The sequence below is a fragment of the Serinus canaria genome, chromosome 2 (genome assembly GCF_022539315.1).
Source record: "Serinus canaria isolate serCan28SL12 chromosome 2, serCan2020, whole genome shotgun sequence".
NCBI lineage: Eukaryota > Metazoa > Chordata > Aves > Passeriformes > Fringillidae > Serinus > Serinus canaria.
In genome coordinates, this window is record NC_066315.1 from 56,229,114 (window position 1) to 56,246,501 (window position 17,388).

The following is a 17,388-nucleotide window of genomic DNA, read 5'->3' on the forward strand; positions in this document are numbered from 1 at the left end:
ATGAATTTAAAAGTATTAAACATAAAATATACATAAGCTAAATATATATATAGAAATAGTTAAATGTAAATTGAATAAGATTATTTATTTTTATTTAGTGTTTGTATAGTAGTAGCTGTCTTTTTGTAGAGTTTTTTTCTTTTAAAACCTGTCCTAGAAGGAAGGGATACTGGTCCTTCCAGATGTCTCTTCTCTCTGTTACTTACAGAGCTTGGGTGACAATAACACTGGAGCTTAAATCTAAGACAGCTACAATTAGGTGAGACAAATTCCATTACTATGGTTCATGTAGGAGTATATTTTTACACTTTTTCATTCATAGTTACTATTACTGAAGAAATGGAACTACAAAAGTAAGCTACTACACATTCTCAGGAATAAATTCTCAGGAGTCTGATACAGAAGTATATATTTCAATATTGTCATAAGAAAATCAGTGGAGAGGAACAGGAACTTCTTTTGCAGGTTTATACAAAAATTCAAGTTAGATTTTCTCAAAGCCCACTATGTTTTCTCTAATCTTAATGCCAAGAAGAGCACTAAAAATGTCACAAAAGATTTTCTGGCAGTGGTGAGATGGAAGAGGTAGTAGAAAGTTAGACAAAACTTCGGCATAACCACAGTGTTTGCATTCAAAACACAGGGCAGTGATCCTCTTGTATCCTCTTGTTGTTATGGTCTTTCAAATCATAAATGAGGCAAAAAGGTAGAAACACTGACATCAGTGACAGCAAGTTAAGGTTCTGGATTGATTTTTCTGCTTTCTTTGTTCCAGAATTCCAGCAGTGTTTTGAAGAACTCATCTTTCAGTTGTGACAAGGTATCACGGCAAGTATTTCTTTCAAATTTATGTAGCAGTGTTAGGTGGTGTGGCAGTGGGCTCAGGCTTTGTTATTTGTGGTTGTGATTTCTGTGAGTTCAGTCTTCTGCACGATATGGTCTGCTATGCAAGTTTCATTTTTACAGTGCCTTTGTGAGAAAACAACCAGACATATTTACTGAGCTGATCTTCTGATGTTTTATTAAGAAGGACAAAATTGTGGAAAAGTTCAAGTTCCACCACCTGGAAAAGAAAGAGAAGTATTTGTAGACTAACCAGTGAAATTATTTTAATTACATTTATGTCTGTTGTATTTTGGGAACTGGTTTTAGATTCACTTCAGTTTTACTCAGAGCAGGCTTCAAGATCTGCAGTGTTTTACAGATCGCTGGTCAAGCTTCTAATTTGTAAAGCATTTGCAGAATTCTACAGAGAGATGTGTGCAGACAGAAGTACCTATACATTTCTATTTGACTCACAAATTTGTTGTGCTAGTATTTGTCAAATTGCTTGTATTCATTTTCCACATTATTGCTTGCAGAGATTTTTTCACTACAGTTTTGATGTGAAGAATTCTGGTGAAGAACTCCATTTGTGTTCTGAACTGAATACTTTGAGCTCTGTAGGCATTTAGTGAGTTGTAATTGTAATCCAGTTATTGGAAACATCTGATACTTGGCTGTAGGAGTCTATGTTGCAATTTCTTCTCATTAATGTGCCATGTTTCTTCTTGGCTGCATTGCTCTAAACTGCCACATCTAATTTCTTCCAGAAGTGCAGACTTTGATCACATTATGGAGGAAAGCTCTGAACTTGACCTCACTTACATCACAGAGCGGATTATTGCTGTATCCTTCCCTGCTGGCTGTTCTGAGGAAACTTACCTCCACAATCTACAAGAAGTAACACAAATGCTCAAATCCAAACATGGTGATAATTATTTGGTATGTGTAAGATCAGCCGTTTGTGACTCATCTTCCTTTGTCATGCAGGAAGACTACTTTATGTCCACATAAACCTTTGTAAGCTAAAACTCACTTTTGGGCCATCTTTACAGCTGTGTAAGCAGGTTCAAGATTTTCAGTAGTGTTTTAAGCAGCTAGATATTGAAAACACTTTTTTTTGCTGGGGCAGTGCAGTCTCTGTTTTGGTGTGGTGATAACACATAGTCAGATGCTGAAGAATAATTTCACTGACCATTTTTATTGTCCAAAGCATGCTCTTAAAAGATACACACCCTGCAGTGGGGAGTGTGTTTTTGTTTGTAGCAGTGAGCTACATCTGGGTTCTCAGGTGGGTATCTGATAGTCTGTCACTGTCATGTCTTCACTTGTGAAGGCAACATTTAAAAGTAGGGTTGCTGTTGATGTGTTCTGTCCAACTCTTCCTCATTAACTTCTTTAGATGCATTTTTCATGCCATTTAATTTTCTATAGGAAATCAAACAAATATATAGTGAGCTCTGTGTGCAGATTTTTTTTTTTTTAATGTTGACAAAAAGCTGTTAATCTCCTGTGCTGTTTATTGGCTATTGCCATGGCATGTATTGTCTCAGCTTGTTCTATGAGGGTGAATTTGAAACAAGGCCAATATTTTGTTTACTTTTCTTCTTGTACTGTCTTTTTAGGTATTGTGTGTTAACTGTTAGAATTAAATCCATGACTTCGGGAACATGAACTTTACTCACAGTAGAAATTAGTTACTGGAGAGATTCCACTCATGATTTAAACACATTATCTTCTTCTCACAAACTGAGATGTCATAGGTGCATTATAAACCAGACTGAACTTGTGATGTGGACTGATGTCCTCAGCATGCTGCCTTGCTGCCTTTGGCTTCTCTTCCATCAGGCACTGGTAGCTTATAAGGCACATGATAGTAATAGTGTGAACGTAACCTGTGTGTAAAGCTTTACAGGTTCAAATTCACCTGTTCTCTGGCCATTTCTGTGCAATAATAGTGGAAGCTTGTAGTCTCTCTACTACACTTAATCTCATTTAATACTTGATTGTATTACAAAAATCTGATATAAGTCTGGTTTAGTGTCTCAGAAGGATTTTAGTCTTTGCCTCTGAAGGTCAGTTTCTCCTGCAAAGTTGAGATTTTTTTTTGTTTCAATTCTGTTATATTTATTAATTTATTTTCTAATGGATACTTTGGAAATCAGCTGTCTTGATAAAAAGAAAGCTTTATGCTATCTACTCCAAGTGTGTTTCTGCAAATTTGCAATATAACCTGACAAAGCCCAGCCAGGCTGTAGATTCAGAGAGCTTCTTTTTAAACTACCTTCTGTTTCTCATGTTTTGAATACCTCTTCAGCCTGCTCAAGAGGCATATGTGAATCAGCAAAGAAAAAAAAACCCAAAACATCCACGAAATGGTATGCAAATCAGCAGTCCTGCTGAAGTTGATGGGAACAATTCTGCTCTTCTATTGGGTCAGGGTCTCAGATAGCAGAACATATACTGCAGCATTTGTCATTTTTTTCTGGCTGTTTTCCTTTCACTACAGTGAAATGAGTGAACGCATTGTTTCCTGTTTGAGTCTGAGTTCATTATGAAGAGTATGAAAAAAACCCCATAAGTATCTAATTTTCTTTAACAGTAAAAGATTATACTTTGACAGTCTGAGACCAGAGATTAAAGTCTGTTGATAGCCTACAGTGAATTTTTTCTCTGCTTTGACATCCTAAAAAACCATATTCCCTGTAGGCTTTGGTTCCCAGAAGAAACATTACTTTTCCAACAGATGAAAATTAGAAACTGAAGTTAATGCTCCTCTTTTTTGTACCAAAATATAAGTAAGTAGACCTAGGATATGCCAAAGAGGGACCAAAAGGGATGCAGGTAATCTTCCACTGTGTTATGGTTAAATCTCAACCAGTAATTTTGCCCCACACAGCTGCTCCCTTGCTTTCTCACCAGTGGAATGGGGGAGAGAATTGGTAGAGTAAAAGTGAGAAAATACATGGGATGAGTTTAACAGGTTACACAAAAGCTTTACACACAAGCAAAGCAAGACAAGCAATTATTAATTGCTTTGTATGGGCAGGCAGATGTTCAACCATCCTCAGGACAGCCAGGCTTCATAAGCCAAAATGATGACTTGGGAAGCCAAACACCACCACTCTGAATGTCACTGCTCCCTACTTCCTTAGGTTTATATGCTGAGCATGTTATGTGGTATAGAAAATGCCTTTGGTCTGTTGAGATCACCTGTCTTGGCTCTGTCCTTTCCCAGCTTCTTATGCATCCCCCGCCCACTCACTGGTGGGGTGCTATGAAGGCTCTTGGAAAGAAAAAAATTTCTTGAAAAAGAAAAGCTCTTGACACTGTGTAAGCACTGCTCAACAATAATAAAAACATCCCTGTTTTATCAACACCATTTTCAACAAAATTCCAAAACACAGCCTCATATGAGCTACTGTGAAGAAAATTAACTCTACCCCAGCCAAAAACAACACACAATGGCATCTCTTTAGACCATATACTTCTCTTCAAAGGCTTCTGTGATGTCTTGCTTTGTTATATGCGAAATGTTGGTTCCTGTACCTTCTCATTTCTATTCTGTGCTGTTGGGATTCCTGGAATATCTCAGTGGGATTACTGTAGCTTGATGGGGACTTGGGTACAACAGCATCTTTGAGTTTGGTGTCTGACCCAGCAGTTACAAATACCCATCATGAACAGGACTGTATCTTGATACAGGAATTTGAAATTGTTCTTAAATATAAATACAATAAGAAATATGAATTAAAAAAGTTTTTGTCAAGTACTCCTTCTTTTTCTGTGGAAAGTTTTAGGTAATCTATTTCTTAATATAGTTTAGCACTCATTTTAAGAATTCAGTATTGAGAACTACAGTTCTCTGTTACTTTGTTTTCCAGTTATGAAAGCTAATAGAAAATTACAAAAAAAGATGTCATTTATAGAAGTCAATGTTAATATAATTCCTGTTTTACTGTTGGTATTTCAGGAAGGATAAGTACAGTGATGTAGTTGCTTTAACCTGTTCAGTTTTTGCCTTCTTTGCTTAGACAGCTGATGAGAGTGCTGGTTAACACAAAAGGGTAATACTTTAGAAGAGTGTTACGCTTTAGAAAAGAGTTGTTAAATTGTCCTTGGGTAGTACTAAACTGTATTAGAGACTTGCCTCATATTTACTCTTTCTCATGTTTATGACCTGTTTATTTCATTCTCTCAGTGTAATTAATGAGACGTTTTCAATGATTATGCAATCTGTACCTAACTTGGCATGTAAAATAGCCACGCTGTGAAGGATAATCTTCCTCATTAGCATTGTTTCAGTAATGGCATTTCAGCTTGAGTAATGGTATTTCAGCTTTTTGTTTTTGATTGATACCAATTTAAGGCACTTTCTAATGAAAGAGTAAATTATTCTTGTATACACTGCTTTCTTTTGTTCATTCTGCTGTCTATCATTTATTCCTTATTAAACACTAAGTGGAGGGTAACTTGCTATTTAGTGGGTTAACAGAAGAGATGGAAGATCTCATAGTCTAAGTTATAGTTAAATAGGTTTGTCATATCTTCCCTGCAAAGTTTTGACAGATCAATACTTGTCAGGAATGCAAATTCAAGTATTGAACAGTGTACTACCCTCCCAGACTTGTTAATTCTTGTGGTCAGCATTATATTTCATGATAGCCAGGTCTCTCAGTATACCTCTGACTCAAAGCCATGTAAAATAAATAAGATGTAGTAGAATTTTAATTGTCCTTTTTCAAAATGTGCATTTAAGTTTAGCTTTAGTTTTGTTGTAAAGAACTGAATACCTAAAATACATTTGCTAGTAATTTTTATGTTTCAAATACATCTATTTACTACATAAATTGTAGAGTCTTGTTGGTTAATATTTTTTTCTTTCTTTCTGAACAGGTATTAAACCTCTCTGAAAAGAGGTATGACCTTGGCAAGCTTAACCCAAAGGTATCAACTGTCTTCCATAACATAGCTTTCTAGTGTTAAATATTTAAATGGCCTGATAAACCCTGAAGCTATGCAAGTGTTCATATACAGAGTAAGAGAAGAAGTTTTGGAAGATACTGAAACACCCCACATGCATCCCTTTTTATTTTTTCTCAAGTTCTGTTTTGTGTCTGTTAGATCTGTGTTTTACACAGCTATTCCTGTTATTTTTTGGGGCTTTACACACAGGACCATAAGCCTGTTGTGACTTCTGTAAATCTTCTATTGGGTGATACAAATTTTACTTCAAGTATACTATTTTTGTGCAGTCACAGGATACAAGAGTTGTGTACTTCAGCTGAAGCTAGTGAACTTGATTCAGATAAGGACTTCTTTTGTACTGTCTTTGAGTAGTTGCCTCTCTGATCATTAGAGGCATAAAGCATTTCAAAATGATTGATGTCTGACTCTTGTTCCTTCTCACTAATTGATGTATTTGTTGTAAGAAATGATGTGCAGGTACACTTCAGCATCTGTTATAAGGCTAGATAGAGTGGCACAGATGTATATTTACAGCAGTAGATCTACAGAGATAAGCCACCTGAGGAAAATACTAAAACCCCTCTCAAGTTTAACTTTTTGCATGCTTTATTGACCATGAAGGATGGATTTTTTAATATTAGGCATATGTTGAATGCATAATATGTATGTATTGCATATGTTTTGTTAGTAAATATGCATATAATAAAAATAGGCTTAGTAAACTGTATTATGTAATAGAAAATCTGAACAAAATTTTTGCATGCTGTAATCATGTTGCACATGAAGGAAATAAATTGAAAATAAAATTAAAGTCATCAAAATCATTATTTGCTCTAATTCTAATTGAATTTACTGGTATAAAATACCAGTAAATTGAAAATCATGTAAGAAATCAAGACCTTCAGAAATGTTGTCGCTTCTAAGTAGTTGGCGAGATTGGAATGGGGTGAGGAGGGGGAGAAGGAAGTTTTTTGTTTATTTGTTTTTATAAAAGTACTAGTATCTTAAACACAATTCCCTCTTCCCCATCTGTAAGCATCATGACAGTTAAATTGCATGATTATCTGAGATGGGAAAAGTTGTGAAGACTTTCAACCATGACATTTATTTGAATCCAGATTTTAGTATGTGATACTAGGATGTGATACTAGGGTCAAGGTGTCTCTCGTAAATGTTACTTGTTTAATTGCAGATTATGGATGTGGGGTGGCCTGATTTCCATGCTCCACTTCTTGATAAGTTGTGCACCATCTGCAAGGCTATGGAGTCCTGGTTGGACAATGATCCTCAACACGTGGTGGTGATCCATTGCAGAGTAAGTGCTGTGGATGAGTTTGTATTCATTTTCAAAAACCTTGTCCTTTACTCTTCTTGTTTTAAAAAATAAAAAGTTAGATCTGTTTTCAGTGTTGGCAGCAGTGTGCCAGGTGTTCTGTTGATGTAAATAAGCTTAAATCCATTGATCTCCCATGCTTGTTAAAGATGTCTTTTTTTATGACTTATGTCCTAGCCCTTGCTGCAGGTATAGCATGAGCCAATGTTACTTCATCCTTCAAAGATCACTGTTACTTCTGTAAATGTATTTAGAAGTTTGAGGTTTTTCAAGCTTGATGGAAAACTCTCCATGATCTGTGACACTCATGAATTTTGTTGCTGGAAAAAGATAGGTGCTGTATCACACATCATCTCTTTAGACTGTGTGTGGTTGTAGGAAATGAGGTCATTAAGGACCTTTTGAATACTTTTGAAAGGTTTTAATTAACCACATCATTACAGTGCCTTAGAGTAAAGCTACCAGTGTGCTGTGTTGCTTCCTCCTGCTTGCTCACAATAAACAGAAATAAAGAAAAACCTTAGTTAAATTTGGATAAAATGAATTCAGAACTGGATTGGTAGCTGTGCTCATGACACTTGATGCAAACCTATCTCTGTATCACTGGCAGATGTTATTCTAAACAAAATGATGGGATGGAAACGTCAAATCTGGTTGTGTAATCTCCACTCCCAAATTTCTTCCAGGCAGAATGTTACTGTATGAAACACTTGAAATCTTACTAGTTGCAGGAATGCAGCCAGGAAAACGGCCCATACGTGGGACAAAAGGGAACAAAGTATTACTGGGTACACAATCATATACAAATTGATAATGCATGTTTTTGATTAATGCCTTTTGCTAATATAGGTTTCCAGCCACAGAGATAGATACAGCCACCTACTATCAGCTGAGAGACTGAAAATATTTTGAAATCTGTGAGAATTATTGCATGTTAAATTTCACTGCATTTGTCATGCAAATTATTTAAAAATACTTTAGAACATTTTTTAAATTATCCAAAGAAAATCAGTTACTATAAATCTCAGGTGTTGGGGAGGTAAAAATATGAAAACATGCCAGAAAGGCCTATTCTTTCTAAGACAGGTGTTTTATAGCATTTCCTCCTGGGAATTGCAGCATTGTCTAGACTTGTTGTGAATGATCTCTGAAAAAAATAATACAAAATTAGAGTAGTTCATACAATTTTTTTCTTTTTCCCAGTTGGTTCCTCTTAGTTGGTAAGATTTGACAGGCATGCACTTAGAAATCCTATTTAGTGGTTTTTTAAGTCATTTGTCAGCCAGCTTATATTGACAGATAAGTTTCTACCCATTATTTCCATCTTTCCATCAACTCAGGGTATATGAGAAAGGACTCTGAATCTCTTGCCTTGAAATTGTATTTAGTATGGGTCTTAAATATAATAATGCCCAATAATGTAATACATAAGTTATGATTCCCTTTTTCCTAATACAGGGAGGAAAAGGAAGAATAGGTGTAGTCATATCATCATATATGCACTTTACCAATGTTTCTGCAAGGTAAGTATGCATAATGCATGTTGTGTGTTTTTTTCCAATAAACATTGGGAAAAATGCCTTTTAGTTGATTACTGTCTGTTTGTCAGGTTTTCTTCTCAAAGAGTTTTGAAGCATGTCTTTCTTAACAGAGGCTGCTTCCATGATAAGTTTTCGTGTAATCCTGCTTCCAGTAGGAGACTGAAATAGATGACAGCCTAAGGTCCCTTTGAAACCGAGATTTTATTGGTTTGCAGAAAACTTTTCTGAAGGATGTTTTCAGATGAATGGTAGAATGTGTAAGAAACCATTTTTATGTCATAGTACTATCTTTATTCTGTTAAACCTCTCTGTTTGCCACATCCATCAAGTAGCCTCTTGAATTGGTGAGAAATTCTTCCTTAAGTACTTGAGAAAAACTGTTATTAAAATCTGGAAAGAGTGTTTGAATAGGGAACTCCTAGACATTGATCCAAGTGCAGAATGAAGTGTAAAGAATAATCTAGACTTGAGTTCGCAGTCAGTTCAAACTGTAGTTGTCTGATTACTTTGTTTTAATTGTTTCTTTTGGAGAACTCAGATTATGAAATGACAATTGACAATTTATATTAAAAAAAGATACAATTTGTTAAATGGTCTCAAAAAGGATGAAGTGCATTTTGGATATTTTTGTTGGGATTCTAATAACATTGTTTTCCTTTGGGGTTTTAAAATTTATACGCATACATAAATGTATGTATATACATTTTATATACATACATAAATGTATTAAAATAAGAATATACTCTACATGTCATGGTTAAATCAAACTTGGTCCTGAATTCACACCAGCATGTCAGTAATAGATTTGATTCACTACTGTAGTTGATGGAGTCTTGAATCACTAGAGGTTAATGGCAAATTACTCATGGATGTCAGGCGAACTTGAATCCTGGAAAATAATCTGTTCATTGGGGAGCTCATTGCAAATGTTGGCAAACTCTGTTTTAACAAGCAAAGTGCTAGCAGTTTTTGGCCAGTTAGGAAGAGGCTGCCTAAATTCTGGATGACGGTGTGGGTGAAGATGAATGTATATGATGGATTGGGTGAGAGAGAGGATTTGGGTCAGGAATATTTCAAGTACACACTATCTAATTTTTAACAGCCATGAAGAAAAGGCTCGACTTCATAGCCTGATCCAGCACCCTGTCTAGACAATTGGCATCTTCTGATTAATTTTTGGAAAAGGCATAAATTTCATTTTTATCCTGATATGCATATGTGTACTTTGCAGGTTTTTTTTTTTTCTCTGAACTCATTTAGGTTGAACTATTTGGGGAATTTAAAAGTTCAGATATTGGTGTTGTCTTGATTTAGGGCAGATTTGAGAGAGAACCTCCAGAAGGGGGCCCCCCCAGAAAGCAAACCTACATGGCCCCTCCTCCCAGCCAGTTCGGGAAGAATTTTCTTGGTGAGAAATGCAAAAAACCTGTTTATTTAACAGGCAAAGCACTCCCCAGCACACAAAATGAACAATACCAGATGACAAAACTCATTCATCACTCTGAAGAGACGACAAATTCAGAAAGTCTCTCCTGTGGGTGCTCGCTCTGTTATCAATCCCTCCGGCACTGGGAAAGGCTGTGGCCCAGAGCAGACCCCGGCAGGCTACAAAGTGCAAGCTCTCGGTGCTCCCCAGGTCCCAGTCCAGAGCAGGTTCAAACAGTTCCAAGAAAAGAGAAAGAAAAAAGAAACAGTCCAGGGAAAACTCTGCCTCAGCTAGCTAAACTGACTAAAAAGCAAAAGAGGGCCCTGTTCTGCTCCATCAGTGCCCAGACACCACAGTGGAGGAGTAAGTGCAGGCTGATAATAAACTCTCCCTGCCTTTGCTCTCAGAGCCAGTCTTGAAGGCACAGAATATAATATCCAGCACAAACAGAGTGCCCAATTGGGGATACAGGCATCATAACATCACCCTAGGAAAGGTGTGTTCTTATATTTTGGAACTTCCAGATCTTTTATGTTCTGATGCAAATTAAAACTATATCTGTTATGAGACACATTGTTTTTATCTGGAATAGATATAAAAGTATCACCATAGCATGTTACTTGGCATATGTGATAAACAACATTCTTACTGATTTTTGGCACTTCTTTTTCCTTTGTTTCTGTAACCTCTTGCCTTCCTTCACCCAAAAAAGACCCACATAAGAACCATTCTGGGTAAAGAATAGAAGAAAATGTATTTTTTGGAATGTGTTGCTCCTTGATTGTGTGTTTGAAGAGTTTATGGTTTTCTGATGTAAAATAATTCTTTTTCAAAGACAGTCTCTTCCTTGGTGGCTCAGGGTACAGGAAACAAAGGCCGATTGAATTAGTGACTGCTTAAATTAACCTCTATCCTGGTACTACAGTTCTTTCTGAAAAAGAAAATAAATTTGTGTTTTATAGAGAGAACTCCCAGTGGTGCATTCAGAAAATTATGGCAAGTATCCTTCTTTGGCAGCCTGAGCTGTTTGGTTCTGTCAAAATTTTTTGCATTCTGATTTCAATGTATTCTTGTTGGAAGTATGCAATTCAGTTTATTGAATTAGGATGTAGGTGCTTTGCTCAGGAAGGAAACTCTCTTAAGGTGTTGAATGTGAAGGTATCAGTGGAATAAACATCATTGTCTACAATAACTAAATTATTAGAGTTGCTAGTTAGGTGCTTGTTTTTTTTATTTTTCTTCCCTCCTTCTTTTCTTCCAAATATTTTTGCATATTTCAAGCAGTAGCCTGATGAATTTTTGAGATAACACTGAAGCAAAATAACATATGTCTCTTTCTTGACAGTGCTGATCAGGCTCTAGACAGATTTGCTATGAAGAAATTCTTTGATGATAAAGTTTCAGCTTTAATGCAGCCATCCCAAAGAAGGTATTCAGTTTGTCTCCAATTTATATCAATAGGAAATGTCATAATTATCTTCTGGACCCATCCCTTAATCCCTCCCCAGCTATGTGGAGGATATTTCCACAAGATCCTCCAGTGCTTCCTGAATTTTCAGCACTTTATCTTATATTAATATTCCTTGATTGATGAGATCTCTCCTTCAGTTCCTGCATGTGGTCCCAGACAGACAAGACCTTTTGTACTAAACTTACCTAAATGAGTTCTCACTGCATTGTTTATTAACAAAGAGATATTACAATCTTGATTGTTCCAAGATAATAATAAACTAATTTTTCTGTGGTATAATAATGAGTATGTGAAGTATGCTGATTAGTGTGCAATAAAGATATTTTTACTGCTTGTTTAGAGGATCTGCAGATTATGCACTTGCCCCATGCCCATGCTAGTAAATGTTTGTCCAAACATGCAATATTCTTTATGTTTATCTGGATGTGTTACCATTTCAGTCTGTCTGTATGACAAAGGTTGAATTAAGATTTGAAGTAATAAGCACTTTGGAAAGTGAATAGTTCTGGGGTTCACTATGTACCTTGTTTTTATGACAGGCAATTGAAGGATTCAGTACCAAAATAGACTGATATCCATCAGGCAAATAATTGTGATATAGGTGAATCTCTTTAGAAATATAAAATATCATCTGGGTTTGATTTGGTAATTACTGTTTTGGGGTTTTTTGTCTTAATCCTTGTGTATGCAGTAGGTAGTTTAGAAGTTGTTTAAAGTATAATAATTTGCTAGAAAAACTAGTAATAACAACTAATGTAAGATGTTTGGTTCTGTTAATCTCCAAATAAAAACTTAACAGTTACTTTTTTAACCCATTAGGTGACATGCACAGCTCCTTTTAACTTGAAAAATAGTAACACAACATTCCATTAGACTTGAAATAAACTTTTCATGAGTAGAATTTGACCGGCCTTTTTTTTTTTGTTTCAGTTTTGTGCTTGCATATATGTATATATGTGTATCGCATTTCAGTAATAAGGATTTGAGAATGCTGCCCATCAGACAGAGAAGTGTGAACCATAGCAGCAAAAGGAAAGAGATATTGTTAATCTTCCCACCCAGAAGCCCTAGACAGCAGGCATATTTCACTGAGAGCTAGGAACCTCCACAGCAGCCTCTGAATTGAGCATCAGGGCAGTTTTCCAACCATATTGACAGGAAGTTTCAGTAGCTACAGTAAGCTAACTTAACTGTATGTGAGCCCTAAAGCCAGACGTTAGGTGCAAATGGTTGCATCTATCTTTCCTACACCCCCTTCAAGGACACTTGCTTAATTCTTCTGGGGGTAACTGCCTGGGGGAGGGTCTCAGAGACACTCAGTTTGCTTCTTGACTGATGGAGTTAACACCTTTGCTCACCAGTACTGAACTTGAGCTGCCCTTGCTATCTTACAGACATATACACATACTTAGGAGCGTAATTTCTCATGAGAACAGAGGTAGTTTTCCAAACTGTTTGTCAGAACTGTTATCCCAAATCTCACCTCTTCTACCTTTGCCTGGCCTGGCAGTGGCCACTAATCTTATTGCAGAGAAGGGAAAACCAACTCTTTTAATATTTGTGGATAATTTTATACTCCTTTGTTCCCATTCTGATCAGTCAGTGGCCTTTTAATATGCTTTTTCTGAAACCATTGCTGGGTACTTAATTAGTGATATCCTTGTTAAAACCCAGTTGATGTATAAATGGGTATAATTTAAGTGGATCTCAAAATTGTAAAATATGAAAACACACCCATTTTTCACATTTTGAAACCTTTTCTCTAGGAAATCTTGTCCAGATAAAAATAAATTGTGGCCACCAAGTCACTTAGCTTTTTCCTACTGCTAGTTGGGTACTGTAACAATGGCAAGAAAAGTAACTGTAGACCAGATCTACTTTGAATCCATTCTCAGATAAGCAGTTGAAGATTTCTCTGAATGAAAAATGCAGATAGAGACCCTTCATATGAAAAAAATTTATCACAAACCTTCAGGATAAAGGTTTGAACACTCTTCAAAAATAAGCCAACTGTGTCTAGGCCCCTTAAGTGCACTGCCTTGAGAAAGGTTTTCAAAAATTTAGTCTAATTTTTGTAATAATTTAAAGCTGGTAAAGAGAAATTTGTCACATTAATAATAATAAATAATTTATTAAAGTCGTGAGAGGTCACTGACAAAACATTTTAACACAATATTTTTTGTTATGTTAGGTGTGTCAATTTGTAAAATTTGTGCTTTTGATGTACCAAATCCTTTCAGAAAGACTGAAGGAGAAAACAACAAAAAAAACCCAGTTGCCTTTTCTTAACATTTAAAATAAACTGAGCTTTGCAAGCTCTTTGTAAGATGAAATCTATTTTAAATTACCCACAACCCCCATTCTGGGGCAGTAAAGCTGTTGTTACTATGCAGGGTATCCTTAGTTGTGGTGTTGCCAGGAGTTTGGTTAATGAGATTTGTGCATAAAGGTGAAAAAAAGGTGATTTTTCTCTATACATTCCTGAGAATAAAGGTAAATAAAGATCTTCTCATAAGCAAGGAAAAAAAAGGGACTCAAAGCTGGTGGAAAAATTAAAGACACTGCAGTGATGTTTACTTGCATGTATTTGCTCATGAGCTTGTGACCAAACCACATATTAAATTGCAGAAATAGAATAATTTTCACATTGCTGTGGTAGTTTTCCTCTTGTATTGTGCTGAATGAGATCACTTCTCATTATGAAGATGTTATTTGACTGCATTGCCCTTAAGATTTCTGATGAGGGCACTTCTTGCTCTTGTTTTAATAGAAGACGACTTCACTGTAAATTGGATGGGAACCATATCATGCTGCTGCAAAAGTCATTTAAGACTACAGTTGTAACTAGGAATGTGTACCAAAACAATTTACTGTCTCTTCTACTTAATTTTTTACTTAGAGTAGTAATGTAAATATCTAAAATAAAGATATCAACAATGGCAATGTAACAGCCATGGATTTAATACAGTGGTAAATTAAAGTGTCTTTTGTGAAGATGCTGTTTTGTGAAGATTATTATTTTGGATTTATGTGCATTGTCACAACGCTATTCATTACCCATAATCTGGAAATACCATTTTGTAAATAATGTATTTCCCTAGTAATAGTGGTTTTATGTAATTCAGATAAACTTTTTGTTTTCAGATACGTGCAGTTCTTAAGTGGCCTTCTATCTGGATCTGTGAAAATGAATGCAACCCCTCTTTTCCTGCACTATGTTATCCTTCATGGCATCCCCAACTTAGATGCTGGGGGAGGTAAATTACCTAATTTTTCCTATTCAGGTGTAGGATCAAAGTCTTGTTTCATTTTGTAACGTTCTAGAAAGGCTGCATGAATCTCAAATTAGAATTAATATCTTATTGATATCCATCCAAATATTCCCAATAAGGTAGCCAGAAGAGAAGCATTCTAAGAGTAAAAATTTGAGCAGGTGAGATAAATTTCTTGTTCTTTGTTAAATGAATTGTTGATGATATTTGTGTCTGCCTGTTCTGAACAGTTGTGGTCTCTGTTACTGCAAAGGATCTGGAAACCTGGTCAGGTTTCACAGTAATTTCCTCCTTGTTTTGGGAAATGATTATAAATATAATCTCTTTTCTGTTTTGAGATTGGATTTTGTGTTGATAAGATGTTCAGATAGGGTGTACTTACAGAATTACACAGAATCATTTTGTTTGGAAAAGAACCTCCAAGATCATAGAGTCCTTTGACCCACCATCACCTTGTCAACTAGATATGGCACTAAGTGCCTTGTCCAGTTGTTTCTTGAACACCTGCAGGGCTGGTGATTCCACCACCTCCCTAGGCATTCTGTTACAAAGTTTAACAACCCTTTCAGTGAGAAAATTCTTCCTGCTGTCCATAAGGTGCTTCCTCTGTGCAGCTTGAGGCTATGTTCTCTTATCATATCATTAGTTGTCCAGGAGAAAGGGCTGACTCCCACCTTGCTACAATCTCCCTTCAGGCAGTTATATGGAGTGATAAGGTCTCCCTGAGCCTCCTTTTCTCCAGGTTAAACAACCCAGCTCCCTCAGCCTCTCCTCATAGGAAATGTGTGGAGACTCCTCACCAGCTCCCTTGATCTTTTCTGGACACACTACTGCATTTCAGTGTCTTTCTTGAAGTGAGTGGCCCAGAACTCAGCACAGTAGTTGAAGGGTGGCCTCACCACTGCTAGTAACGTGGCTTGCTATCCTAAGTGGATTTAGAATTAAATTGATAGAATGAGATAATGTGCTAGAGCACAGTGAAGAAATACAACTTTAATGGTTGCACTTGATGAACTTAGAAATCTTAATGATTTATGATTTGTTTCTGCATTTTTATTATCTGAAGGTAAAACAGTACTGGTCTTTTGTAATATAATCAGCATGCATTTGATTATATTGTCATTGTTGTTTAATCTGGTTTTATTTCTAAAATAACTGCTGTAATAAAGTTAGGGTATTGTTTGTTCTAGGTAAAAATTTAAGGGCCTTATTAATTTTGAAAAAAATTTGAAGGTCAAATAATTTATTTGGAAAATGTTTTTAGTTTACATCGGGGGGTTTGCTTTCTTTTGGCCATTATCATTCTTCCTTTATTAATTTTGTTTTCTTGCAGAATTTATTTCCTTAATTACCTTATGAGAATCCTTTAAAGTCCCTCCCTGTTAAATTCAGAACTAGTCTGAAATAAAATAAAATAAAATAAAATAAAATGAAATGAAATAAAATGAAATAAAATAAAATAAAATAAAATAAAATAAAATAAAATAAAATAAAATAAAATAAAATAAAATAAAATGCCTTTTAGCCAATTTTGCTTTGAAGGGTATTTTGACAGTCCAGCATTGCCACTTATGTGCCATTTTGCTGAGTCTGGATGTGCATGAAGCTTCCTAGTTGTAATAGTTTTCCTATATCTGAATGTTACAAAACGCCCTTTTTATTGTCGGATTCTTTTCAGCTTGTTGGCCTTTTCTGAAGTTATACCAGGCTATGCAACCAGTTTATACATCTGGAATATAGTAAGTTGTAAGCATTTTCCGCTATGTTTGAATTTAGGTTTTAATTTCCATGACTGCAGAATTACATAGCCTTTTTTAGTTTTGTTTGTGGGATTCTTGTTTGTTTTGTGGTTTTGTGTCTTTAAACCGTGTATTTTTTTTCTTCTGTCAAGTAGCATACAGTCAGAAAATCGAAGTCGAATCTGCATTGCTATAGACCCTGCCCAGCTTTTGAAAGGAGATATTATGGTGAGTTAATTGTATGGAATGAAAATCTATTGACATGACATTTAGTTTACAGTTTCTGACCTGTTTTGTGCTGTAAAAAAAATTATTTGATGAAATGCCTGGAAATACTACAGAATAATTTAGGTTAATTTAGTCATCATTTTTGCCTTTCATGGGAATAAAAAGTCTTGTAAAACTCAAACAAGAAGGTTTTTAGGAGGAAATAGTTTTCAAAACAATTGCTCTCAGCATTCTCATTTTATAGCATCACCATGTCCAGTAAGGCCTGTATTGCTCTTTTCTTTATAAAAATTACTGTGAGGAATAGTTGTAATTTGGCATTAAAATATTTTGCCTTCTAATTTGGCAGGCAGTGTGCACAACTGTAAAACTATCTGCTATAAAGAAAATGCCTAAGTAATTCTAAATTGTTCTGTCACTCAAAAAAGTGCGATACCGAATAAGGGATAGATAATGTCTGAGGTCTGGCCAGCATAGGGTTAAATTTTGCAGTAGCCAGACAGGGTTTGGACCCAAAGGTTATTTTGTATGACCTCATGTTATTTTTCAGGGACAGGGGGAGGGCTTCCTTCCTGGTCAGGTAGCGTG

At 35.7% G+C, this 17,388-nt stretch overlaps 1 protein-coding gene across 22 annotated transcripts in view; it reads left to right on the forward strand.

Annotated features, from left to right (window-relative positions):
- Positions 1 to 17,388, forward strand: part of TNS3 (tensin 3) — a 215,213-nt gene that overhangs the window by 97,978 nt on the left and 99,847 nt on the right. For 18 of the 22 annotated variants that reach the window (XM_030236610.2, XM_018918255.3, XM_050970797.1 and 15 more), the window contains 9 exons: positions 776 to 828; positions 1,593 to 1,764; positions 5,719 to 5,769; positions 6,983 to 7,105; positions 8,582 to 8,646; positions 11,436 to 11,519; positions 14,706 to 14,818; positions 16,512 to 16,572; positions 16,725 to 16,800. In XM_030236610.2, coding sequence (XP_030092470.2) covers positions 776 to 828; positions 1,593 to 1,764; positions 5,719 to 5,769; positions 6,983 to 7,105; positions 8,582 to 8,646; positions 11,436 to 11,519; positions 14,706 to 14,818; positions 16,512 to 16,572; positions 16,725 to 16,800 — 798 coding nt within the window. The remainder of the gene's footprint in view (positions 1 to 775; positions 829 to 1,592; positions 1,765 to 5,718; positions 5,770 to 6,982; positions 7,106 to 8,581; positions 8,647 to 11,435; positions 11,520 to 14,705; positions 14,819 to 16,511; positions 16,573 to 16,724; positions 16,801 to 17,388) is intronic. The other 4 variants (XM_050970788.1, XM_050970789.1, XM_030236600.2 and 1 more) reach the window with 2 other exon arrangements.